Source organism: Erithacus rubecula (genome assembly GCF_903797595.1).
Source record: "Erithacus rubecula genome assembly, chromosome: 11".
NCBI lineage: Eukaryota > Metazoa > Chordata > Aves > Passeriformes > Muscicapidae > Erithacus > Erithacus rubecula.
Window position 1 is genome coordinate 17,852,772 of NC_136663.1, and position 27,576 is coordinate 17,880,347.

Genomic DNA, 27,576 nt, shown 5'->3' on the forward strand with positions numbered 1-27,576 from the left:
TGATATCAGGTTATACAGATACAGTAGGTTATACTGATATATAAAAACTCATGGTTTATGTTATGTTGGTAATACTCAAGCAATATAAGCACCTTGTAACTTTGATCTAAGTTGTGAAGGCATCACTTATCTGTAAGTTTTTGAGGAAAAACGAGATGACAGCTGCTCAGCGAGCCAGGATACCCTTCGGAAATACAAGGAGCAGTGTTTGGGTGCCTGTCTGGGGAGATGGATTGCTTCGTTAGTTGAGGGGACGATCTAGAATTCAAGAAAAAGAGGAAACAAAAACCAGGGCCACCACACACCTTTCTAATGATGCTATTTGGGGGTGCTGAAGTTGTTGTTCGTACCCTTTTCCCCACCCTTTCCCCCACATTTTCTGCATTTGCTGGTTGTGACCTTCCCAGGCCCGGCGGCTGCGGGCGTAACAGAAGGGGTGAGGTGGGAAGGGACCACAGCGGGGCACCTGGTGCCAGCTCCCTGCTCGGGCAGGGTCCCCCGGAGCACAGGGCGCAGCTCGGTGCCCAGGCGGGTCGGGACTGCCGGGGACGGCGCCCGCCACAGCCGCTCCCCTCACGCAGGACGCGGCCAGCCCGCTCTCAACGGCGCGAGGCGCCGCGCTGACGTCACACGGCGCAGCCAACGGCCGCCGCTGTTTCACCGGGGCCGAGGCGGCTCGTTGCGTATGCACGAGGCGGGCCCGGTGCCTGCGCTGACGTCACGCCGCCGCAGCCAATAGCAGCCTCTGTTTGCGGGGCCGTGCGTATGCATTCTGCATATTCATAGCCACGCACCCTCGAGGCCGCAGCGGCCGCGGCGAGGGGCGGGCCCGGCCCGGCCCCCTTCCCTCACGGGGAGCCCGGGCCCGTGTGCCTGCGGAGCCCCGCCGGCCGCGGGAGGCGGAGCCGCCCCGCCCCTATTTATGCTGAGCCCCGCCAGCAGCGGCGCCGTGAGTGTGGGGCGGAAGCGCCCGGCGCCTCCTTCCTCCCGCCCGGGTGCAGGCGACGAGGATGAGCCAAAGAGACACCCTGGTGCATCTCTTTGCCGGCGGGTAGGTGAATTCCCGAGCATTGCTCCTGCGCTTTCCCGTTCTCATCGCTGGGCTGTGGGCCTGGCCCCGCTCCCGTGGCCGCTGCTGGCCGGCCTGGGGGCGGCGGGGCCTGGAGCGGCTGCCTGGGGACGTCTCGGTAGGGCTGTGGGGGCCGCCCCGCTCTCTGCGCCCGGGGGCCGCGGCGAGGAGAGAGGGGCCGCGCTCAGCTCCCCGCCCGAGGCCCTTCCGGCCCGCTGCGCGCTCGGGCCCGGCCCGGGTGTTGCGTTGTGTCACGGGTGGAACGCGGGCCCTGGGGGAGGCGGGGGTGGAGGCTTCCCGTAAAACCAGCCCTTCTCTCTGATGGCCGTGCCCGGGTTTGTCCCTTGTGTGGCGTGTGCGTGAGGGAGCCCGCGGCGCGTGGGCTGCCCGCTGTCCGGAGCGGCTGCCGGGACTCGCCTGCCGGCCCCGCGGGCTGGAATGCCCCGCTCGTGTCCATGCAGTGCGTTCTAACTGCGTTAACTGTGTTCTGCGCTCCCCTGTGCCGCTTTGGCACCGTCACGCAGCTCTCCAGCCAAGAAGGCAGAAGAAATGCGAGGAAAGAATGTACCCAGAAATAAAGATGTAGCCTTAGTTAGATTTGGGTTAACTTTTGTATCTTCACAGCTATTAATGGAGTTTCAAAATGTGTGTGCCTAGGTTTCAGAGTGCATGGGCTGTATTTCTGGAGCCTGTGGTTCTTCCGGGGAATGCTGCGGATCCTGATGGGCTTGATTGTAGTAGTGTATTTAGGTACTGACCCTGACTGTTCAGAAATGATAGAGGTGACAGATGAAGACCTAAACCCATAACAATCCCTACACAGACACACCTTGCATCCCATGAGAGAGCTTGAAGCTGTGATTTCTCTTGGTTCTCCTCACCAACAAAAATGAGCTTGCTGCTTCTGGACTGAGGTGTTTGAGGTGGTAGAACAGTGTATTGAGTCTGAGCAAATCTGAGTGGACACATGTCAGTACTTTCTCTGCAGTATTGTGCACCTGATCTAGTGCCTGTGGGGGGGCTTTTTCATCCCCTTGATTTCTTGCATCCTGTTTAAGAGGAGAGTGGTTATGCAACAGGAGGTCCAAGATGTAGTAGTGTGTGCTGTTTTCTTCAGACTTTACGTCCTTGTAAGTGTTTAGAAAAGCAATAGCAAGAGCTCAAGAAAAATCAGGAGCTGCTGGAGAGGGTCCAGTAGAGGACTACAAATTTGATTAGGGGTCTGGAGCATCTGTGTTACAAGAACAAACTGGGGGAGCCTGTTTTCTGGTCCAGTCTGGATAAAAGACTGAGAGGAGATCTCATTAATGCATATGAATATCTCAAAGAGGTGCCAAGAGGATGGTGCCAGGCTTTTCTCAGTGACAATGAGCACAGGCCATAAACTAAAACACAAGAAGTTTCACCTCAACATGAGGAAGAACTTATATAGAGGGTGGCAGAGCACTGGAACAGCTGCCCGGGGAGGTTGTGGGGTTTTTCTCTCTGGAGAAGTTCCAAACCCACCTGGATGTGTGTTATCTGCTGCAGATGCTATGTTGGCAGAGAAATTAGACAGTGTGATCTCCAGAGGTCCCTTCCAGCCCTAAGGCTTCTGTGAGTGGTGCCTGATTGTAGCCCTTCAGCTTGACAGCTCTGCACAGGGGAGGTTACTGAGCAGAATTGTGCGTTATGTCAGAAGCATGTTTGTAAACCTGAAACTTGAGAGCAGATGAAGATTGCTCAGCTTGCTCATTCCTATTTATTGCAGAGCAGTCTGGTCGATGGGTAGGTGTTGGCCAGCTGGGTCAGGGGTTATGCTGTGAGGAGAAGGCTGAGTGTGATCTATGTTTCCTGTAACCTTAGTTCAGCCGAGCTAACACAGTGTATTTGGTTACATTTTGCATTCGAAGAGTTTTTTTGGGGTCATCTCCTGACTGTGCAAGCATGGTGCACTACAGATCACCTGAGTGATCTTTTGGTGTTTTATTTTTTTTTTCCTTAAAATGTTCAGAGTCATTCTTCAGTTCTGGCTTTCTGTAATGAAACTTTGACAGATGACATTGCTGGTTTAGTAACATTAGTGGGACTATGCTGGGGTTTCTCTGTAGCTACCTAGGCAGTATGGAGTTTTTTGTATATCTTCTTTTTCCTTCCCTTAGTCAAATAGCAACTGTTGTCACTGTAGACATTGTGTTGGTAGTATAAATTTAGGTGCTTTTCTTTTAAACCAAGGATGCAGTTGAACATACTTCATTCTTAAATTAAAAAGTCATGTTATTGAGATGTAGGATATAGATTAACATTTTTAGTTCAAGTAGTACGTTATGGTTGCTTTTTTACTTGTTTAGACTCATTTTAACAAGTAATAGAAAACATTAATGTTTTGCTTTATAGGAAAGATTCATATGCTTTGGATGTACTGGCTTGTAGCCATATGGTGAAAATTCAGGTGTTGGCTACAAAAATAGTGTTCAGGTTGTCATGATTTATTTTTCATTTCCAGAAAGCTTATGACAGTAATTGTGTATCATACAAACTTCCATCAGAGCAGTGAACTTGCCTGAGTGCTGTTTCCTCAGCAAAAAGAGGGATTTGGGTTAGGAGGTGGACAGCTGCTTTTCTGAGTTCACAGCTGGGTAGTCTCAGATTTGCTTCTTTTCTTCACTCTTGGTGTTTCTTGCAGAAGCTTGGCTGTTTTCCAGTCTAATGTGTGAGGAAGTATAGGGAAGAGCTTTTTCACTTATCTTGATTATAGAGCTGTCTCAAATTGGTCTGTAATTGCAATCACTGTGAGAGGTTTTTAGCAAATCCCTACAGTGGCTGAAACACTTAAGGTGCAGAAAGTGTATTTAACATAAGTGTTTGAATTGTCAGCAAGATCAGACTGTTGACATGTATGAAATAAAGGTGAGAGACCCTTGGGCTTTTCTGATTTCAGAAGATGATTAATAATGTGTAGCAGGTATTGTGATGATGGGGGCTTTTTTGGTGCCCTTTCAGGAAACAGTCACTCAGCCCCTCTCTGCCCTAAAATACATTTGTGGCATGACCCTGGATGTATTTCAGAACATGTGAGAAGGAGCTTAGTGCCTTTCTGTCCAAACTTGAGGTTATTATTACATTGAGATACACTTCTGTGTGAAATAAGACAGTGTTTAGAGCTTGGGGTTTGTTCTATGGGGCTACTAAATTGCATGAAAATTGCTGTCAGTACTTGTGCAACTGTGCCACTGGTATTTTTCTCATTTTCTTTCTAGATGCTTTATGGTGCTTTTACTTAAAGCAAATGTTATTGTAAATACTGATTTATCCCTGCTCCTAATAGAATCTGCACTGTTAATTCTGATGTTTGTTTTGGATAATGGAACCCAGTGATCCTCGATCTCCTGGTGGTGTTTTTCCTGTTTTCACTTGTAAGTTTCTATTGCAGCACATGGGGGATTTTGGTTTTGCACTGATCAGACATCACAAGTTTGGTTAGTATTTGTAGTTTATGGAAAGGAGCCTAACTTACACTTCCTGGGTTTCAGTAAAGAAACATAATTGGTGAGTTAAGTGATTAATGGGTTGTGGCTGCTAGTACTCAAGTTGAACAGTATTATACCACGAAAACCCTGAAAATTCAGGATTCATGAATGCTGTTTCTGAAAGCTGTACTTGCTGAAGCCCTTCTATACTCTCTAAAGACTGATACCATACAGGTAATATCCAAAGCTGCAACTTTGTTGATGTGAAAGTTACTGTGGTTGTAAGACGTGTCCATGAAACTGCTAATAGACTTGGGACCTGAATTTGCAGTAACTGATGAAGAGATAAAAAGGTGCTCTGTTTGAAAGTGGCTTGGATACTTTTTATTTGACAGAATTTTATGATTATTTTACTTGCTGTTTCTTTTGGCAGCCAGTGTTTGCATGGAACTTTCATTTTCCTACAGGAAAGATAAGTAGCTGGTAAAATACATGAATTAACGTAGACTCGAGATAACAGGGTCAAGGTTTATCTTTAAGTCTTTGAGGCTGTGGTTACAAATACTGTGAAAGGTGAATCTGAAAGTAGGACTAGGCAGCCATGGCTTTTTTTTTTTTCCATAAAATACATCATCTCAAGAAATTAATAAAATGTGCATTGACAGTTTTACTTCTAAGTCAGCCTGCACTGGCATTTGGAATATCAGTCAGCTTTACAGCATTTCTAGACAGTCCAGTGGCTGAATTTGAGACCCTCACCCATGCTGGAGCTGTGTCTCTTGGTACTTGCAGGGCTGGAAGGTACCAGTGGAAGATAGTTAGCTGCTCTGGATAAGGGCAGTGACTCCTTAGCAAAAACCTTAACCTTGCAATAATAAGAGAACTTTCTTGTGTAGCCATATGTAGAAGGAGAACCTGGGATTTGAATGCCAAACAGGTTATGGTTTTTGAAGCATCTGCATATTTTTTTCCTTGGAGTGTCACATAAATAATGCAGGTGTGTCTGAGGAAAATGATTGTCAGAGCTGTACCTGTTGAACAGTTGGCAGAATTTAAAACCCAGTAGTTGAAGGTTTGTTTCTATTAAACCAATGAGATAATGGTTTTATAAATCACCAGTTAGGATCAAATTAAATTAAATGTGTTGTGGGTAGTTGAGGTTTCCTTTGTGGTTTTAGTTTTTGTTTTGTTTTGTTTTGTTTTTTCCCCAGTGGATGCTTTATGGAGGAGAAATGTTCTCCTTAGTTTAGTAGAACATTGCCATCTTCTAGATTCTTCAGTCCAAGAGATATCAAGTAGATAACTGTTCTTAGTTTCATTGTCTTTTAGGTTTATTGTGATCCTGCAGATAATAACTACATCTTGTGATTCTTGTTTCACTGAATGTGACATCTCTTAAATTGTACAGAAGGCTCAAGTTGACTGTATTAATAGTAGTGGGATTTTTGTCCTTTTTTAACTGATGTGTTTATTTTTGTGGATTTACCTACTGATTTCCACTTTTCTGCCCTTCAGATTGCTTGGGGCCTACAGGTAGATTCACATACACTTTTATGATCAAGGTGTTTCTGCTGAAAATCAGCTTTGCAAGCTTTTTTTATATTTGTGTGGTAAAACTGAAGAAGGCTTGTAGTAAACACTGATTAGAGGCAAGCATTTAGGATAGATATGATGATCAAGTGTGTTCTGAATAGCATTCACTGGAAACTGCAGTAAGCATTCAGACACAGGAGTGTCTCAGGTCTTGCCATTCTTCCCATTTACACTGTGTCAGCAGGAGTGTGTTTGTTCACCTACTTACTCTAGCAGGTGAAATTAATCTAATCCTGGAGAAAAAGTTACACATTACTAAATGTTCCTACAAGTCACACTTGTTGTGGCCTGGTGCATGCATGACTGGAGAAACTCAAACCCAGAGTGGTTTTAGGTAGTAGAAATTTCTGAAGTAGTTTACAAAATCCCACCTGCATTATTCAGAAGAAATATCATATTTTTTTAACTGTTAAATGTTTTTCTGAACTATTCTAGTTCCTAATTTGTGTTAAACCACAAAGTAAAAGTATTCCCCTTAATTTGAAGCAGTGAGCAGAGGGAGCAGGAAAGGCTGGGTATTTATAGAGCACTTGATGTAGACTGGAGCTGGTGGCTGGCTGTTAATGACCTGCCACAACTCAGGCACAAAAATGTCACTGTCTCTGGTATTCCCAGTAGTGTGTTAAATAAGCAAGGCTGGAAATACATTTCTGAGTAAAATACACTGTCATTGATGCTATAACAGAACAGCTGCTGTGCTTCTTAGAAGTTGCTTATTTGTACAGAGTGCATGTTTTTGAATTGTTTCTCCTCTGTGTTTACCCGCAAGCTCTGTTTATTGACAGTTCTTCATAAACAGATTTTTTCCAAGCCTTTAGGTGTTTATCTTAAAGGTCAAGTGAAGTAGACAAGTCAGGGTAGTGACTGGATTATGCCTTTGTTTGGTAGCTTAGTTCAAACTCAGTGGATCTTGTGACCATTGAGAAAGTTCTGATTCCTAAGCATATCAAGACATTTCTTTCATTCCTTCAGTTTCAGAAGTTGTCTCTATTATATGGGGTTCTTTGAGGGCTGGGAAAGTGATCTGTTATTTTGACACAAGTAGAAATTGAAGATTTTGCTAAGACTCACATTACAGAACCACACAGCACTGTAAAACTTCTCATCTTTCTTCAGCTGTAAGAAGAATTTTGAGCCCTTGAAGATTGGGGACAGAGAAGTTTAATTTAAGCTATCAATAGTTAGTGGAAAACATGGAAAATATTCTTGGGTTCAGTAGAGACATCTTAAATTTCTTAAAAGTCTAACCAAAGAAACACAACGGCAAGAAAGTGCCAAGGGTGCTGATTATTTGAAATTACTTAATTGGCAGAATGTTGTGCAGGAAGAGTCTCTTACAGGGAGGCAGGTAAATCTGCTGTGAATGTGGTGCAGGCTGCTCTTACATCTGCTGGCTGTCACTGACCAGTGCCTGCTGTAGACAAAACCAGCAAGCACAGAGCAGCTGTGTATCAGCTCTTCCCCAGAAATGCACTGCTGAGTGAAGAGTGTCTGGCCCATCCACCCTGAATGTCTGGTGGAGCTGCTGCAGTCAGGCATCCCTTGTGATTTGGGTGTGGTGCAGGGGAGCATGTAGGGCAAGTAGGCAGGTCAGTGTTAATCTTCAACTTTATAAAATTTTTCTGCTCTGATATTGGGGAGGGGGGGAGGGGGGGGGGGAAGGGAGGCAATTAAGGGCTCCAAACTCCAAACCCTGTTCAAGAATGCAGGTCAAGTTTTTTTGTCCTCATTTCTTCCCTACTTCCATTTATCTCATTAATATAAATCATACCTTGTGCCTTCTCTTGTGATTACTGTTGCTTGAAAACAAGTTCATGTGCAAACTGTCCAAAATCAAAAACAGAAACATTTTCAAGAAAGTAAGCTCAAGGAGAACAGAAATGGAGGGATTGCAGGAAAGGAAGTAAACTCTAAAGCCAACTTCCTTCATTGCCTGCATAGGCATGTGACCATGGAGAGGGGTCTACTTTATACTGCAGGAAACACAGACAACTTTGTCTCAGAGTTGTAGAGTTTCAGTAGCTTCATGTCACATTATTTTGAGAGCTGACCTACCTGTGCTTGTCACAGGCTATTCACATCTTGGACCTTCACGTTACAGGCTCTTACTGTTTCCAGCCCTGGCTAAAATAAATATTAGCACATTTACTCTCTATCTATAACTCTTCATTTTAAAATAAGTCTATTTGTAGCTTACTGTTAGAAGCAAGTGAATTGCTCATTCAGAGCAGGCTGCTCTAATGTCTGTGTCAGGCTGTAACTGCATGTGTGCAGCACACACTGAAAGACAGTCTTTCATCTCCCTGTGATAACACTTTTTTCCAGACAGGCAAAGAAACTCACTATCTTTCTGCAATTAAACCTTGAAAGAGAATAGACTTCAGTTTAATGTTGGAGCTAGGGACAGGCAGGATGCCTTTAGGCTTAGTAATAGGATAAGTCTAGGTCACTGGGTTTAAATAGAGTGTTAAGTGAGCATCAGACTTCTACTTGGCAGCTCTGCTCTTCTCAGTTCACTTCACAAAGAGATACGTTTGTAGGATGCAGTGCTGTATTTTTAGTATTCTCTGTGGTGGAAGAGAGTCATCAGACTACCCTCCTATGAAAGTTTATAGGATACCTTGAGTGTTAACTATTACTCCAGTTTGGACTGAACTCTTATTTTCATTTTGGAAAACATTTTTTTAAATAATTGAACAGGCATACAGTTTATTAAAGGGTTTGGGGGTGTTTGAGCTTCTTGTGTTAGGGGGAAAAAAGCTGATAACTATCTTGTCAGAATCAAGCACTTCTTCTAGTTATATATAGGTTATTCTATATATTTTTTAGCGGAAGCAAATATGGACCCTCTGACTTTAATGCAGATTGTATTTATGTGTTAGTGGATTCTAACCTGTAGTTAGCATTAATAACATAACTGAAATCTAGGTTTGCTTCTTTGGGTTAGATTGTTTGTTTGTTTTTTAAAGGAGATAGGTAGTGTCCTGGCCATAGTTTTAAGAAGGACGTTTAGCAGTGTTAGAATAGTGCTCTCTGAAAAGGTTCAAGAGACTGTCTTGGAACTCAGAATTTGTGAATTTGCTATTTTTCCCTCCAAGGCTGCAGTTGCACAGCTAGGAATGTAGATATTAATAACTGAGTTCTGAAGAAACCCAAGAAGGCACTGAGCAGAGCTGTGCAGGGCAGCATGTTCCTGGCTGCCCTGTGGTTGAGCAGAACGGCAGGAACTGCTGTCAGCACACATTGTGCATGGCTTTCCTTGGTTTGCTCTCAGGAATGAGAGGCTGGCTCAAGCAGACCTGGCAAGTCTTCACCTGGTCAGTACATAAGCTCTTCTGCCTTTGCACTTTCTGCTCCACAGTACCTGGTCTGCCTTGCTGAAGTGAGCAGAGCTTGGAAGCGCTTGGACAATTGCTGCTTTCATGGTACAATGACCAAAATACAATTGGGCTTTTGAAGATGTTATTAAATTGTGACACTACAGATTTTACTGGACTTTACATGTAATCCCAAGTGCATAGTGCATAAATCTTTTCTGCCCTTAAGGATTTTTGGCACCATTTTTGTGGTTAGGAGTGCACTAAACATTAAAAAAAAAAGGTAAAATTTACCGTAAGAAGTTAAACATTTAAGCTACTGAGCTACTTTCCAGAACTGATTTGCATGTACTGTGCACCTTCACTACATTTTGTCTGTTTAAATTTTCACTTCAAGTTGTGGAGTTTGCAAACTGCCTTAACAGTTGGCTTTCCTTCAAGGGCAAATAACTGTCATTGTCACACATGTTCCCATTGGCTCTTCACTTTTTGCAGTGGGACTGTATTGACTATAATGTCAATTCTATGTGAATGTGAATTCAGTTTCTTTGCAGTTAAAAACGTGATGATCCTGTTTATCTTTGCAGATGTGGAGGTACTGTTGGTGCAATTTTGACATGTCCACTGGAAGTTGTAAAAACACGACTGCAGTCCTCCTCTGTGACTCTCTACATCTCTGAAGTTCATCTCAACACTGTGAATGGTGCTACCGTCAACCGAGTAACCAGAGTTTCTCCTGGACCTCTCCATTGTCTGAAGTGAGTGTACCTGCACAAGGGTTTGGGCTCATTTTGGGGAGGGAGGAGATCAAAATCTGTATAAGATTCAGACTCATATGTCTGTCATGATGCTACCAGGAGATGACTTTCCATATTTTGCCTTTTAACTGTGTTTCCAGTTTTTTTAATGTCCTTCATACTTGAGCGTGTATGTTGAAGTAGCCAGAGCATGTATTCCTTGAACAACTCAGAGCTCCAAACTGCATCCCCAGAATTTACTAACACTGAAGTGCCAGACTCCCATTTGCATTCTGAAAAAGCATTAATATAAGACTTTAAAACTGTTTTGTGTCCAAAACATAGAACTGAACATGGAGGCAATTAAAATAAACTCTGTTTCTTAGTCTCTTTCAACTTTCACTACCCACACAGTTTTTTGCCTTTGAATACCTTCTGGTGTGACTAGTAACATTCTTTTAGAGCTAGTAAGAAACAGCTACGTCCAGCTTTTTGTTGTGATCTCAGATGTGTTGTTTGTGTAGTGCCCCATTAAATGGGGGCTGCCTTTCCTCTCCTTGTTTGCAGTGCTTGTGTAGTTCAGAAGCCAGCAGGGAAGTTGTAGGGCTACGGTTAAACTGCTTGTATGGCCCACAGAAGGGAGTCACCCTGGGGGACTCAAGCTAGCCAGTTAAGGGAAGGGGGAGGTACCTTCAGTAGGTGGAGATGAGGGGAGATTTTCTACAGGAAGGACCTGATATTGCTTCTTGCATTAGAAAGTTGGTTGAATCTTGACAACTTTTATCTTCTATTCTCAATTAATTAATTAACTGTGGTCTTGCTAATGGAAATCTCACCAGCCTCCCAGTGCAGGCTCTCCATGTGACACAAAGTCAGTTGAGGCTGTATGGAGCACTTGTCCTGCTCTTCCAACCATGGATTTGCCCTTAATTGCTTCCAATAAACAAGTGCAGGCCCTGGGATCTGCTCTTTAATGCAAAAGTTTTGTGTTTTATTCTCAGTGCAGCCTCTGGCACTCCTCCAGCTGGTGCCTATGAATGCAAAAGAGCATCAGTAACTACCTCCATTATAATCCTCTCTCCTGCTCTTTGCTGCTCTGTCAACTTCTGGGACTGTAGATCCAAAAGAAGCAAATAGACCTGATACACCTCATTCCTAAGTTTTGAAGACACAGATTCCTGCTGCTTTGAAAACATGTATAACTATATGTGCAGATATATCATGTGTGACACATGGTGTGGTAATTAAGTGGATACAAATCATGTTAATTGGGTTCAGCACTGCAAGGCATAAAAATGTTTTCAGGATGACAGGTCCAAAAAATTTGAATTTCCAAGGTGTCTTTGAGTATGTGTTCAGTATTCCAATTACTGGTGTGGAGCAGTGCTGCCCACATAGTGAAATGATAGCTGATTGTTATGGACAAAAAGCTGGGGTGTCACTGGATTCATTATATGTCAGTGTTCCTAAATGCTGAGAGTGGCCTGGTAACTACAGAACCACTGGTTTATTTTTGCTTAGTGAAAGCAAAGGTGAATTTTCAGTTTGATTTAGCAGCAGAGCAATGGTGAATTGCTTTCACTTGTTTGTTCAGATAGTAAATTCCAAACAAAATGGCTATTTATACTATAAGGGTAGTTTGCTTTATTTAGTAATTGATTTGTCATTAATCTGCATGGTTCTTTGGAGAAGAAATATACAGAAACCTTTGTGTGCATTCACCAGTATTTCTAGATCAGTAAGTGCTGAGTTTTCTTTTATAGCATCTGGGAATGTAGTTAAGAATTAACTTTAAATCTGGCTCTAAAGTAATTGCTAGAGCAATTTTCAGTAATGGGATGCAGGTAGTCCTTGTTTCTCCTCCCATGTCCTACCATACTTTTCAAAATACCAATGTGATTAGCATCTAGATTGTGAGGCAGACTGATTTCACTAGAACTGAATATTAAATGTCTCTTACTGTGCCAGGGTATGTTGCTGCATAACCATCTTCCACTCTTCCTAAAATCCACAACTTCATGGGATCTGTATTGCAAAACCAAAGGATTAATAATGCCTTATGTGAAGTTTCAACTCACTGCATGTACCATGCTTTCCACAAATGTAAATTCCACAAATGTCTAAGGTTATACCCTGCTGCCACCCAAGCCATCTTTCCTGAGCTGTGTTTGTAGTAGACACGGTACAGGAGATGTGAGGACTCTGCTGTGGCTGTGACTGCATGGATTACACTTCTGTCTCATTTGCTATCAGTCATTTACCTTGCCTGTATAGGTAAGGGTTGTCTTCCCTGGAATGAGTCAAAACCCAAAAAACGGTTGGGTCCACAGCTCAGCAGTAGTGCTTGGTTAGGAGCACACAGGCAGTAGGTCAGAACTGATAGGAGGAAATCTCTGCCAGCCTCTAGGAAGAGTCACTTCTCACATTGAAGTTTTCAACTTTGTTTTGCTATAGTCAAAATAATCATCATGTCTTAAAGAATAAAGCTAAGAATGGGCTTCTGGTTGAATACTTAATGAATTTCAGCATTTTATGGGTATAAGGAAGGCAGGACAAATAGGAAAGAAGCCTTAGAGATACAAACTTCTGCCATGACATTTAGTGCCTTCTTGGGAGTCTTGTGGGTAGTATCACACTGGGGTAGCACATTCAAAGCTATGTTGAGGTCTCTCTTTTTGAGAGGAGGAGGTAACAATAAATTGCCAAAGATGTCCCTGGCTGGGTGCCATAGGCAGCAGAGCAACATCTTCTGGAGTGGCAGCAATGACTGAGTGAAACTGGACTTCTGAAGTCTCTCTCCTCTCCTCTCTTGGCCCTTTGCTCCCTGGCCCTCCCACACAAAAAAGTTCACAAACATTGGAAGCTGAAGGGTGGTGAAAGGAATGTAGCCTAGAATAAAATATTTTTTCCTCTTGAGCAATCTACAGCCTATATAATGGGAACATTTCCATGCTTAATATTTTCTCCCTGATTCAAGAATACTTTCTTTAACTTCCTAACAGATACCTCTGTACATGTATGTGTTCCTATATCTTAAGTTAAATCTGTACTGAGATCTCAAGTCTTATTTCTGCATTTAGTTTATGGTTTTCATGGTATGTTGAGCAATAATGTATTTTTTATACTGATTCTAGGAAATGACTAGTTTTTTTGTGGCCAGCAGTGTATTATTGTCAGTTACTATGAAAGTTTTTCACATGATGTTGTTTTCATGGTTAGTGCATTCCTTAATTTTGCTCTGAGTGTTACAGTATTGTTGTCTTGTTTTCCAGGATGATCTTGCAAAATGAAGGCCCTCGTTCTCTGTTCAGAGGGCTGGGTCCTAACTTAGTTGGCGTTGCTCCTTCCAGGTAAATACAAACATGCACAGTAAATGAAATCCATTAGGGGCTTTCATGTGTGTTTGAAACAAGACTTGCATCTGCAGTTGTAAATACTTAATTAGCAGCAAGTTACCTTTGGTTATTGGGTAATTTTTTGCCTGAAGAATTGAGCCATTTATGTATTCCAGAGCTCCAACTATCTCAGCATTTCCTATCCTGTGTGCTGTTGTAATAGTATTTATTGTTGGGCACTACCCCTTGTGCAGAGTTTTGTCCAGTTAAGAAGAAAAGTTCTTAAGGAGTTGTATATGTAAACTACAAGTTTGGATCTTGGAAAATACAAGGTACACTTAGCTAGGTACACTTAGCTTTTAGTTAATCCATCATCTTGAGGGAGCAATTGTATGATTGTAGCCTCAAAACACCGAGTCTTCCTTCGTGAGTTCTGGTGACGCACAGCCTGGAGCTCCCTTGCAGGAGAATGCCTGTTCTGAAACTTCAAAGGGTGAGACTCTGGGAAAGATGAGACTTGCCAGCTGTCCCAGAGAAAGCAGATCCAGCAGTGGACTGGGCTCCAAAGGGTACTGGGGCAGTGCAGGGTGAGGATGTAAATCTGATCTAGTTGGCACTGAGATCCGTTACTGTTTGTTGCTGTTGTCTGTTGCTCTGCATCAGTACAAATACTCCAGCTCCTCAGCTGTTGCTGGCAGACAGAGAGAGAAGCACATTATGCCAGAATCTGAATTTATCCTTACATAGAACTGTTACCTGAAGTTCAGTCCAAAAATAGTAGAATATATGGGAAGAGTATAGAAACAAAGCTGTGTAAAAGTAGTATATTCCTTAGGCCTGGGTGAGGAATACTTGAAGTTGTTTCCTGGCTCTTTTTTTCTCTTCTCTGTTTAAGAGAAGAGTCTTTATGCAGAGGGAATATATTCTACAAAGGTTTTATTTCCTTGACTCAGTAACCCAGCATTTGTTTGTTCATTTTTGAAGGATTTAGGACTATTGAAGTTGTCCTCTGATCACTTAGCACTACTCTTTGGAAAAGCTGAAGTAAACCCAGTAGCATTTTTGTTCTTGACAGCTATGGGATATCATCACTTCCTAATTTGGAAAGCCTGTACTTTTGTGCAATAGACCAGTCTGATCACATCTTCAATACAGATATCACTTTCATAGCAGTTTTTACCCAGGAATGGGATCCACTGCATAAGTGACTATCCTCCATGAAGAATATCCTCAGTTGAAAAAAAAAAAAATTTATTTTCAGTTAATTATATGTTAAATCTTCTGTTTCCTTTTGGTTCTTCCCCAGGTGAAATACTTGGCTTGCTAAAATGTCTGCTTGATGTAGTGTGTAAACCTTCTTTATAAGCATGTCTTTATTTCCCTCTGGCTGATTCTGTCTTCAACCAGTATTCATTTCAATTAAGCATTAGCTAAGTGGATTTAACATCAGCTCTTTGTTTAAATAAGCTGTAGAGAAGCATATTTCATAACATACCCAGTGTACTTAATTGAGTTCAGGTTCCATTTTAGAAATTACACCCATAAAGCAAGCACTTTATCTTTTTTTCTAATAAAGAAAAACATGTTCACACAGCTAATGAGGTTAATGTTCTACTTGGGAAAAGTGGCACATTCATTTTTTTTTTCTCTTGTAGAGGGGCATCCATAGATTTAAAACAACTGAGTTACAACCTAAAATGTGAGCTTTATATGTACTTAAAAAAAAGTTTTTTTAGCTTTAATGAGCGAAAACAACCATTTTACATAATATATTGAATTGGATGCTGCCTTTGTCTAGCTTTGTTTGGATGCCAACATTTTTGATGCTGTATTCAGAGACCAAAAACAGTGTTTATTATAAATACGGAACTCTGGAAACAAAATGTGAATCACAGCTTCAGAGCTGTTCTAGCATTTAAAGTATAAATATTTATAAGGTCAAGTTATCAACATTTAAATGCTATAGTAGTAAGAATGCTGGGTTTTTTTAGAAGCTACATACTTGGTAGTTATCTTCCAGTTGTCCTGCCATTGAAATGAGTTTAGGTCCATTAGAAGAAGTTTGTTCTGTTATTAATGTTGAAGAATATGAAATGTTTCCAGTGTTTTTCTTCCCTGGCTGAACTTCTTAGTGTCACAAAAATCACTGCCATATTTCAAACTATCTGTCTTTCCCCTCACTAATTGGTAATTGGAGCTGTTGTGTGGAAAAAAGTTCACGTGTCACGTTTAGATTTTTCATTTCCATTCCTAGAATAGTACCACTACTTTGCAAGAGTTAATCCTTGAGTAGGTCTTTACTGAGGAAGGAAGTTTTAGCCCAAGATAATCTTCAGTCAGTGAAGTTGATGGTGCTGTTTGTTGAGGATTTTGAAATGTAAAACATAACATAACTTGGATTTTGTTCTGATTTTAGAGCAATATATTTTGCTGCTTACTCAAATTGCAAGGAAAAGTTGAACAGTATTTTCAATCCAGATTCCACGCAGGTACACATGATTTCAGCTGGAGTGGCAGGTAAGGATTTGTAACTTTTTTGCTTCATCCTACAGTCATATCTGCAAATGAGAGGTGACAATAAATATGGAAAAAAAAAGACCCAACAAAACAGAACACGCTCAGTAATTGAATGTTGTCTTTGTAGTGGTTATCTGCCTTGGCCTCTCATTGAATAGGCTCTCTGGAGAATATATGCATGAAACTACACTAAGTGATAAATAACTGTGTGTGAACACTCTTTTCTAGAAAAGCTGCGTGCCTGCTTTTTCAGCTGTAAATTTGTGAAATGAAAAATGTAACCTTTCAAAACAGTAATTTGTTGCTCTATAAACTATAAACAGTGTTTGCACTGACTTCTGGTTTAATTCTTCATAAGCAGTTTTTTTTACCACTACTTTCTGCTACAGCTTTGTATATTTGACTTATTTTTTGTCTTTCAGAAATGTGCCTGTAGTTATTTGTGTAAATGATATGTAACACTCCCTCCTCCTTTGTTCATATCCTAATCTATGAGAAGTTTGCTCTATCACTAAAGTCTTAGAGAGGAGCAGATTTTTCATAGTTTTAATGTATTTTCATCTCTGTAGAAATAATTCCTATTTTATGGATGTAACTTTGTATTTTAGCAGCTGCAAATATTTTTTGCTGGATTTGTATATTCTGTGCTTCGGGGTCATTAACAAGGGGGAGTTAAAGGCAACTGAGCTGAGGTATGGTCCTGGACTCTTGCTGGGAAAATCAAAACTTGGGTTAGCAACATTTTATTTATCCTTGCCTGTGCCTTTCCTGCACAAAAACAAATGTTCAGGTTTTTTATAGGTCATGGGCGCTTTACAGATGAATTCTGATTATTTAATTGTTCAAGTTCCTAAGTTCTGTCAAATTTTACAGCCAGTCTGTAGAATGTGAATACCAGCAATCTGGAATGGACTGATAAAGGTGTGATGTCAGATTAAGGAATAGGATTAGTTTTCTATTTAATGCATGCTAATAATCTGATACAGAGAGATTTTATATAGTGTATAAAATATAAGTGACATCAGCTTAATACCTAAATGACACTAATGTTCATCTCTGGCACATGATGTGACAGTTTTTAATCTTTCATGTGTAAGAAGAACTCTTTTATTTTGCCCAAGTCAGACAAGGACAATGCAGTGTTTGGTTTTTTTATCGTCTAGGAGTGAGTGTTTTTGTTTGTAGGTGAACAGCTTGGGGAATGGGATAGAAGGGGATTTAATGAAGAGTTCATACTAATCAGTTAATTGCATCAAGAAAGATGAGGAGTCTTCAGGTCCCTGTCAAGGGAATAAAACATGTCTTTAATTTGGGGGCAGGAGGAAGTCTGGGCGATATAAACAAGTCTGTGCTCAGCTGAAGACAACTCGTGCAGTGCTGCAGACAAATGAGGATTCTGAGTGTTCCTTGTCTTTGGAAGTTCCTGCCCTCATTCTGTAAAGCACATTTATGGAGATGTGCTGTAGTGCCTTTTCCTGAGTGTTAGCAGCCTCAGGCTGTAGTTTGTCATGGAGCTCTGTAGCTGCTTCCCTTCCAGAAGGTTGATGGTGTACATTTGTACAGCTGCAGTAGACTGGGGAAATGGATTTGAGCCTTAACTGCTGTTTTCCTTTTTTTTACTTTTGTGTTTTAACATTGAACAGCCCTTGGGGCTGTTAACTTTCTCATATTTCCCAGGTCCTGCAGTTGTATTTCAAAGCCACAGTCAGTGAAACAGAATGCTCAGTGCAGGCTCACACCATAGGTCCTGGCACTGTACAGTACAGAAGTTCTCAGGTTCTTTGACAAACAACATTTCAATTCTCTCTTCTAGTGTTGTTCTGCTATATGAAAAAGGACTCTGCAGTTAAAATTAACAGTGCTTTCTTGGGAATGTGCTAACCTTGTTTTTGTAATTCTAATGTATTTCAGAAAATGCACTTAAACCAGCTATTAACAGTTTTACCTGCAAGGTTTGTATTGCTATATGATGCAAATCACCTTAAAGGAATGGCAAAATAACAGGGACAAGATCAAATGTGAGCTCTTCTTTGGTTGACAGGCTAACAGAGGAAGATCATTACAATATTTGCTTTGGAACCTAAGATTTCAGAATGGGCAAGGTGGATAAATACTTCAGAATTGGCAAAAAAATAATCAGTATTGGTGTTTTTCTTTTTCAGCTGCCATTGGTTTCAGTAAGGAATTGAGTTATTCAGTTTTAAATGAGGCTTGTTGATTTGTTGGTGGTTTTTTGATGGGTTGGTGTTTTTTTGGATATGACCTTTTCATAAAGTCTAATACCTAATTAGCATGAAGTGGGGATTTGCACTTACAGAGCTTTTCCTGTAGGTTGCAAAATATAGTAATGATGCCAAAATATTTTTTAAATAATTTTAACATTGTGTTATGTACTGTAAATAGTGAACTTTAGTCAATTTTAAATTCTGTTTATTTGTATCATGTGCTAATATATGCCTCAAGCTAGACTTGATGTCATTATTAAATAAGGATTATTTTATGCACATGGTGTTTTGGGGAGTGAAAAGCTGAGGTATAGTATTTTAAGCACATTTTATTTTTGTTGGTTGGTTTTAGGCCTGATTCTTTATTCTCAAAATACCTATTTATAGTTTTAAGATTCTTCTACTAAGTTAATTTTATCCCAAGGAAATGAAGTAATATCTGCATATTAGTAGCTGATGCCTTATGCAAACAGAAATGAATGCTGTCTTCTTGCTGTTCTAGTTTCCAGCATATAGAGCATATCCCCTTCATACCTAAAATATCTGTGTTGACATGAAGAAATCCTCTGCAATCCTTTTTGCTTACTCCTCAGCATATTGTGGTTTTCTTTTTGCAAACTAGGGCAGGGAATATATCTAAGCTTGCTATAAGACTGCTTGTGTGAAGAGAGTTGATTTCTGGACATTTCCAATTTAGGCTAAATTTTCAGATTTGCTGTAAACTCTGCCTTCTCATTGCACTCAGCCTTTCTCACCACAGAGAAAAAAAGCTGTAAACTGAACGAGATACTTGATTCCTGTATGGCTTTCTTGAATGCTTTTTTAATGATTCACAGCCTCAATCAGACAACATGGTTGAAAATCTGCTGCAAAACTACTTTGCCTTGTCTGCTGTTGCTGTTTTTTCCAGAACTTTACTGGTAAAGCAACCCAAATGGAGATTTTTTTTTTTTTTAAATTATTATTTATTTTAAAATGACAGGGACCATTTTATTACTTAGAAATACATTACTTTAAGTTTTTTGTGCTATGTACACAGTTAATTCATACCAAATAAAATACATATTTAGTTCACTGATCTTAGAAAGTTGGATTTTATAAGGCATCTCTTCCATCCCAAGACTAGGCTAGCTTTATTGAATAATATTTTCAAGGAAGTGGGGAAGGAGGAGGGTTCACTAAATTTGCTATATAGGTAAGTATTTGGAGGTGTAAAATTAAACTGCTGCAAATGAGCAGAAATTTCAGTACTCAGTGCATTTTACACACCTATTTTAATATCTGTGGCCTGTTTTGATTATTTTTCTTTCTTTTTTTCCTAAACTTTTACCTGCAAACAGTTAGGTTTCCCAATAACTAATTGACAAATCCTTCCGCTGGGATTCGATTTGTACACTTGTGTCTGATGAGGTCACTGCTTGTTGTTATGATACAGAAAAGCCTGTGTCTATTTTAGGCATTTACTGTACATTTCTCCCGTGAAAAGAGTGAGATCGTGTCATCTCATGCTCCCCCTCCGCAGGTCACTTCCTGCAGCAATATGGACTAACTTAAACCTCGTGAGTACTGAACTGAGCATCTCTTGCAGCCTCTAGTGTAAGAACCACACATTGGGTTTGTGATATCTATTGAATAAACAACCTAAGGGGAAGACACTTCTAGTTGAAACTCAGATGATGTGCATTGTGCAAAGACATCACTTTTCCTTAACTCCGTTTAGAGTGATTTTTTTTTTTTTTTTTTTTTCTGTGCAGTTCAGGGAAAGGTAGGAAATACCTTTCACTGAGAGCTGCTACTGTTCTTAGCTCTGGTCACCTGAAAGCCCCCTACTTGCCCCTAAGCAAGGCATTTTGGTTTGGTTTTTTTTTCCCAGTGTTCCAGAGCTGCCTTTAAAATGCTGCAGCTGATATTCTGTGTTGTCACATTTATTTCAAAGACCTTTTTCTTTTTCTCTTTTAATATATGTATATAACCCTTTCTGTCTCTTTCTGTTTTCTCTTTTGATTTGTTTTTATTTTACTTCTTTTAAATTTTAATTCATCATTCCATGTTCACGTGCGTCTGTATCAATTACATTGGCTTATAGATTAAAAAGCACCAACCCTATCCTTTGAAATATGATGCATAATAGGAATACCTGGGATCTTACCTGTCACTAGCTGGGATAGTTGAAAAAGTAGATTGAGATGATTCTGTGTGAAACTGGGATACAATAAAACAAAACTGCAGGAGTTTGGCAATACTACAAACTTATCTGTGCTTGTAATGAATCTTTCTTGAGGGTGCAACACATTGATAGGCATTGCAGAGTATTATAAAGATCATTGAGGCTTTTAAAAAGGAAAAAAAGGAAACAACTGATAGAGCTTCATGGCAGTTGTTGAAAGCCCCCAAAGTTTGTTTTAACAAATATTTTTCCTACACATTTTCTGTATTTAAAGACCAAAGTTTGTCTTCTCAAGAATCCCAAATGGTATGTTTCATGGTTTGGAGGGCTTTCCTTGGTTGTCAGCACCACTAAATTTTTCTTTTTCTAACTGCATTTGCCACATTAGCTGTAAGAATTGGCCTGTAGTTATATCATCTTGAAACCTGAATTATTGAAGGCCTTTGGATTTGAAAACTTGGGTTCGAACTGTCAACTTAGGCCTGTGACAGCCATGGGGAAAAATATTGGCCATGCTGCCAAGAGTGTGATCCTACTGTTGGAGGTGCTCCATTGAAATAATGCTTAGAGTGACCCCAAGAGTGCAGTTTTGAGTAGAATAGAGCTGCATCCCATGCCAACCACTTTGCACTGTAAGTTTCCCATATACTCTTTCCAACCAACCTAGAAGGATCAGGCTGCTGCTGTGGGTGAATACAGTCACTGCTGTCACTCAGCCACTGCCACTGATGCACAGAAGCCTCCAATCATCTTTTGTTCTTCTGGTATAGAAAACCATCTCAATCTTAGTAACTGCCAAATGTAGTAATTTGTTTTTAGAACTTGAAATGAAAACCATAATGACCTGTTTAAGCTTTTGGGGCTGGGCACAGATCAAACCTTAGAACAGTTAAGATCCCCTGGCATTTCTGAGTATTGCAGACCTTTGTGTGCAATGTAAACCTAGATTGTGATTGAACAGGAGTAATGTATGCAACCAGTTCTGCTAAATCTATTCCTGTGAGCTGTTAGTGATCTGATAAACTTACCAATAGCCTGTTGCTGGATAAGTACCATGCCCCACCCCAGCCATGCACTGAACAAGGTAACTCTGTCCTTCCCCACACCCCCAGTCCATCCCCTTGCAGGAGGGCAGTATGTCTCTGTAGTTATATACCAGCCATGTGTGTCACTTAGAGAGCAAGTGTCTAAATTTGTCATCTCTTGCCTGGCCATGTTCCAGCTTTTCCCTTTTCCTGTTCTCTCCTGCAGACATGACACCTCATTGATGGTGCATGTGTGGTATTACAGCTTGAGATGATTTTTTTAATTTTACTGTTTTTCAGAGCTGCCTTTCACTCTGCTTTTTCTCTCTCTCTCCACGGTTGTGCAGAAGTAAGAGTGATTCTTACTTCTTTTTCCTTTTTTCTTGTTTCCTCTTTTTTTTTTTTTTTTTTTTTTTCCCTTCTGTTTTCTTTAGTGGACTGAAAATCAAAGCTTTAACCCTCCGCCCTTATGCAAGCCTGAGTAGTTGCTGTCTGTCTGAATAGTTAGAAGTCATAGTATTTACCTTAACAATTTAAACACTCATATGTTTGTGAAAGTATCCCAAGGCCAGCCAACAATCTCTGCTTTGAATACTAAATGAAAGATTAGCACTCAAATATAACTGCTCTTTTTATAGTTCAGTATTAAAAGGTCTCTTAATTTACAGTAACAAATGCCTTTTAACTGCACCAAAAGTAGTATTTATTCAGTCTGCATGCTTTTAAACTCGGATTGTATTTCAGGTAACAAAGTAAATTGAGGCAATGTTCTATAGCATCTCAAATTGCTATTGCTGTCTCTGCAATGCATTCTTACTGACTTTTTTGCTCAATTGGCTGATATTTGTCTACTTGGCATTGCTGTTCTGTGGTGTCAAAACAGGGTTGGTGTTAGATAGGCAGAGAACTGTACTTAATTTGGCTTGTTTTATATGGGCCATCTCTTGCTAAGAATCAAACTTACTCAATCTAAAAACAATCTAAGTGTTTATTGGCTGTATGGATTCACAAAATGTCAGTAAAATGGGGATTTCAGAACAATCAGTATAGTCCGAGTTTTTGCATCCACTGTACCTTAACTGTGTGCTTTTGGAACTTAGATGCAGCTGTTCTTGTGATATTATCACATCTAATTTTGCTATTTTTACATTTTTTAGGCTTTACTGCGATCACAACAACTAATCCCATTTGGTTGGTAAAGACACGATTGCAGCTTGATGCAAGGTAAAGTGACAATAGGAAACATCACTGCTGTGATGAGATTGTACTCAAGTGTTGTGAATCCACTGTGCACTCCAAAATAGAATGAATTCTTAAACGTTCAACACTTCAGGTTTGGCAAGTTGATGCTGGTCTCTATACAAGTTATGCTATCACTTTTCTTTTTTAATCTATTCTGAGACACGCTTGAGGCACTGTAATAGACTGACCAGCAAATTTGGAATGCATTACAAGATTAGCAGTTTCATTAAAATCATGTTCTACAGATCATATGCTTACATTTTCATGCAGTGATATGTTCTCTTTAACTGTTGAGCTAAACATTCCTGAAATATGGATTCAGTATTATAGCAAGTGTTTAGAAAGTCTTTAAGCATCCTCAGGGCTTTTTGTTGTGCCTGTTTTTTGTTTGTTTTTTTTTTTTACGTGAAATGAGTTCTAGCCTATAAAAAGGGGTAGGCTTCTTTCATGGATAGAAACAGGAGTTGTCCTAATATGGGATAGTCAATAAACAGTTTGGTCTTGCCATAAAATTGATTACAGAAATGGTTTATCGTAAAACTTGTAATGAAAGTAGAATTTTATGTAAATAGGAAGGAATACCGACCTGTTTTCCCATCTTTTTAAACCTATAGGGAGAGACTGGTATGATGCCATATGGTCTGTGTCCTTATGAGTTACATAACTCCTTAGAAGGTTATCTGCTGTTTTATTCTGTGACTTGCTCACTCAGCTCTGCTGGCACAATCCATCTGCCTGCACTTGCAGCTATAGTGAAGTGCATCTCATGCAGTGTTGTCATGGGTTTGCGTAGCTGTGTACAGTATTCTGACTACTTCAGTATGCCCTCAATTCAGTGAGCAAGCTTAAAATGGGAATAAAACTTCATTTGCCAAATACAGCTTGAAACAGGTATGTCTAATGAGCATTTTCCTTGATGTGAGCAGTGGCTTAGTTCAATCAAATAACAGCTCCCAGTGTTGCACTGGTTGCTGTGCAGTTGTTTGCTAAGAGCTGTAATGCTGAGGGCTGCTGTTTCAACTCTTAGCCACCGAATGCTGTGGAGCTCTTTATTGAGACAACAATTAGGGCAAATCCATTATGCAAAAGGAAATGGTCGTTTTTCTCATGAGTCACTGACATTGATAGCCCATTTGGCAGTCTGTTTCCAAGCAGTTCAGTCATTTATTGCATGAGAGTTGGGGAGGCCTAAAGCTGCTCGAAGTTTCTCTGTGATACTTTTTCTTCAGTCACTGTGTCAAGTTTGGCTTGGGTTCCATGTATGTATTTAGTGGTGAAGGCCTTTGAGACTGTCAAGTGACTTGGAGCCCCTCAGCCTCAGTGTTGTGTATCTCTTAAGTCTTCTTGTCACTACAAAGCTGTTTAATAACTCCCCATCTCTCTGGTTGCAGCAGTTGATATTTGGACTTGTTTTCTCCTTGGTAGGAATCGAGGAGAAAAGCGAATGAGCGCTTTTGAGTGTGTCCGCAAGGTTTACCGCCTGGACGGCTTTAAAGGCTTTTACCGGGGAATGTCCGCATCCTACGCAGGCATATCTGAGACTGTTATTCACTTTGTCATTTATGAGAGTATTAAGAAAAAATTACTGGAGTATAAGACTGCTTCTGCCATGGACAATGAGGATGAATCAGCTAAAGAAGCATCGGACTTTGTTCGAATGATGATGGCTGCTGCCACTTCCAAAACATGTGCAACATCAATAGCATATCCCCATGGTAAGTGGGGCATGGGTAGCTGAGACCCTGAGTCAGATCCATCAAAAGGGAGTCTTCTCAGTGAGACTTGTAGCCAAATTTGGTTTACTTGCTCAAGAAATATTTCCCTGTCTAGATATCAGATTTAGCAAGTCGATGTGAGTATACAGAAATGGAAGTGCTTTACAGTGGATACCCAGATGACCTTTTCTTAGCCAATGTTTATTTTGCCAAGGGACTTGCCAGGGTATTGCCCAAGGTACTCAAAGAGATACTTTTTCAGTTGGAATCTTTCCATCCACTCAGCAATTTTCCATAATGTGCCAGCAAGTTCTTGTCTCCCTTCTAGGGAAACAGTCTAGTTTGTGTGTCAATTGCACTTGATTTTCCTGCAAAGTAGGTGTGTATACATTGTTTGTTAATGAAATGAGTACTCAACTAATAGTTGTCTACTTCTGAGCTAAAATCTAAACCCAAGCAACAGTCCTCTTCTGGATTGTAGCTAAGCAAATTAACTTGCCTTGTTTGGTCAGATACCTAATACTTGCTTTTGTGTTACACATACTTGGTTTGCTACTTTGTTAGTCTTCCTCCTTTTTTTAAAGCGGAGTTGTGAGATTGAGACCTTGGGGAGGGGTATTTTTTGTATAAGAATCCCTGATCAGTTGCTGGGAAAAATACTGAAAAGTAGTTAATGTAACCACTCAATTTTTCTACTTTTTTTTTTTTTTTTCTTGTACAGAGGTTGTACGAACAAGACTAAGAGAAGAGGGAACAAAATACAGATCTTTCTTCCAGACACTCTCTTTGCTTGTGCGAGAGGAGGGGTATGGCGCCCTTTACCGAGGGTTAACTACACACCTGATCAGACAGATTCCAAACACGGCTATCATGATGTCCACCTATGAAGTTGTAGTCTACTTACTTGATGGATAGCAGTGTGACAAGGTGGAAGAAGGTGGAAGACTGAAAGACTGGAGTGGACCACTGAATGTCAATGCCAATGTGGTGGGCAAAAGGAATGTTGTATCGGGAACAAGCAGCTGTGGACAAAACAGAAGGTTGATTGTGGGCAACTCTGAATGATTTTGCTGCCTTTGTGTGGTCTCATGTCAGTGTGACAAATGGGAACTCCCCTTAGGGGATGCCTTCATACATCTCTTAATTCAAAACTATTCTTTTCTTTTCATCTGTTAATCTAGACAAAGCCATTGAGTCATCTTCAGAGACCCAATGGGTGAGGGAAGGGACATGAAATATGTTCCTGGGCAGTCCTATTACCTTCTCTTAGTGATTGATCTCAACTACATCATTTTTGTTCTGTTTTACTGCACAGTAATCTGTTGGAGGAATGGGCAAGACAGTACTTTTATAGCTTCCTATACCTGAAACTTTGATGTAGTTGCTCTGAAGATTCATAAAGAGACTGAGGTAGTGGTAAGTGTGTAAAATTTTCCATGTTGCTACCTCAAGACAAAATATGGTGCAGGGACTCAAAGTTATTTCTTCACTGCAAAAGGTGTGATACCTGTTGTAGCTTTTTGGTTTTGCTTTATTTTTTTTTCCTTGACATTTGAACTGTGTTGTAGCTTAGTGAGAGAGGATCTGATTGTTCAACTCTTCAGGTTATCAGTCTATTAATGTTCGTGTGTGGACTTCTGGTCCTGCTGCATCATCCTTTTTCTTTTCTTGAACATTTCCTAAGTAAGAGAGGCCTGTGAAATATTGTCCTGTATCATCAATTTTCCTTGCCAACCTGTTCAGGTCACTCACACAGCTAAGGAAGAAGTTGCTGAATGCTACTTATAGCCTTTTTAAGGATTAGTAATGTGATGAGAAACCTCTTCTAGTCCAGTCTCCGTTTTGTGAAGACAGGATTCACTCAGTTTCATGCTGCCTAAGCACAAGCTGTATTACTCTTAAATATCTGGCAAATCCTTCCTGCCTTGGATTGTCAGTATTTATATGGGAGTACTGGGAGAGAACACACATCCCCGTGGCTAGGGTGACCAGAAGGCAGAAACCAGTTGAAGTTGTGATAGATCTTGTGCAGGCAGGCTCTGTGCAGAGGGATGGAGAAATTGTAAATTATGTTTTCTTGAAAGCATTCTCCCTGTTAATTGCTGTATCACTTCTGTCAGCTTGAGCCTGTGTACTTGAGCTATAATCTTTTCCTCCACATTGTCTGATAATTCAGGCATTGGTTTTGTTCTGTAAGGCAACTGCAAAATAATGCCTTGTATTCAGCAGTGAGGCTTGGCTGGTTTTTATTCTGTCATAATTTGCAGAATTTTCCAAAATCATACAACTGGAGTGTCAAGCAGTTTAATGTTACAGGAAGTTTTACAGCTTTCCAGACAGGCATCTTCTCAGTTTTCATCCATTATCCTTATGAGGAAGATGATAACTTATAAATTGGGGTCAATAGCTTTCTCCATATAAATGCTGCTACACTGGCATGGACAGAACTGTGCTCTCAGCTCTGCCAGTGTGGTACTTCAGTACACTTGAACTGTGCATCATGTGCAATGGCTTTATTTTATTAATGACTTCTTATGCACTTTGTGGCCTTCTTAGGGCTTATGACTTTTCTTCCTCTTACTGAAATCTGGAATCAAACAGTGTTTGAAACATGGAGTTTGGCTTTAAACAAAGCATGTGGTTTGATTTCTGTGGAAGCTGTGCAGGAGTTTATACTGTAAATCCATACTGTCTTTGTGGCAATGCTTCTGTAGGCTCTGTGTAAAACCTCAAAGCTTGCAGAACAATCAGACTGGGTTTTTCTTGTTTGCTTTCCTTTATTTTGACTCTTGTCGTGCTCTCCACACAGTGTCAAAGTATTTGAGTATTTCATGTAATTCTCTGTATTAATTCCTCATCCTTTAAAAGCCACCCATAGTAAATACATCGACCTTGCAGTGCTCTATTGACTTCCCTGCTTGGAAAATCTTCCCTTTTTGAAGACATAGCATGGTCTGAGGGGTGACCATAGTGAACCTGCTTGTCTCAAAGAAGTGAAAGGCGTGTGCTTAAATGTGTTTTAAAGTGGGCTTTTTCTAGTGGTCTGTCTAGGAAAAGACTGGAGTATGTATATGACTGAGCTAAGAATTGATGTGATGATTTTGTTCAGATAAATAAATGCAGGAATAGTGACTCCCTGTAATTTTTGTGATGTATAAAGTGGGTCACTCTTCAGGTTATCTAGA

General features: G+C 40.5%; 1 protein-coding gene across 1 annotated transcript; it reads left to right on the forward strand.

Annotated features, from left to right (window-relative positions):
- Positions 1-835: 835 nt before the first annotated feature.
- Positions 836-27,327, forward strand: SLC25A36 (solute carrier family 25 member 36). Its single transcript, XM_079314797.1, has 7 exons — positions 836-1,051; positions 10,016-10,186; positions 13,438-13,515; positions 15,917-16,017; positions 22,592-22,658; positions 24,102-24,391; positions 25,113-27,327. The coding sequence occupies exons 1-7, from the start codon at positions 1,011-1,013 to the stop codon at positions 25,304-25,306; spliced, it is 942 nt and encodes a 313-aa protein (XP_079170923.1). The 5' UTR covers positions 836-1,010; the 3' UTR covers positions 25,307-27,327.
- The last annotated feature ends 249 nt before the right edge of the window (positions 27,328-27,576 follow it).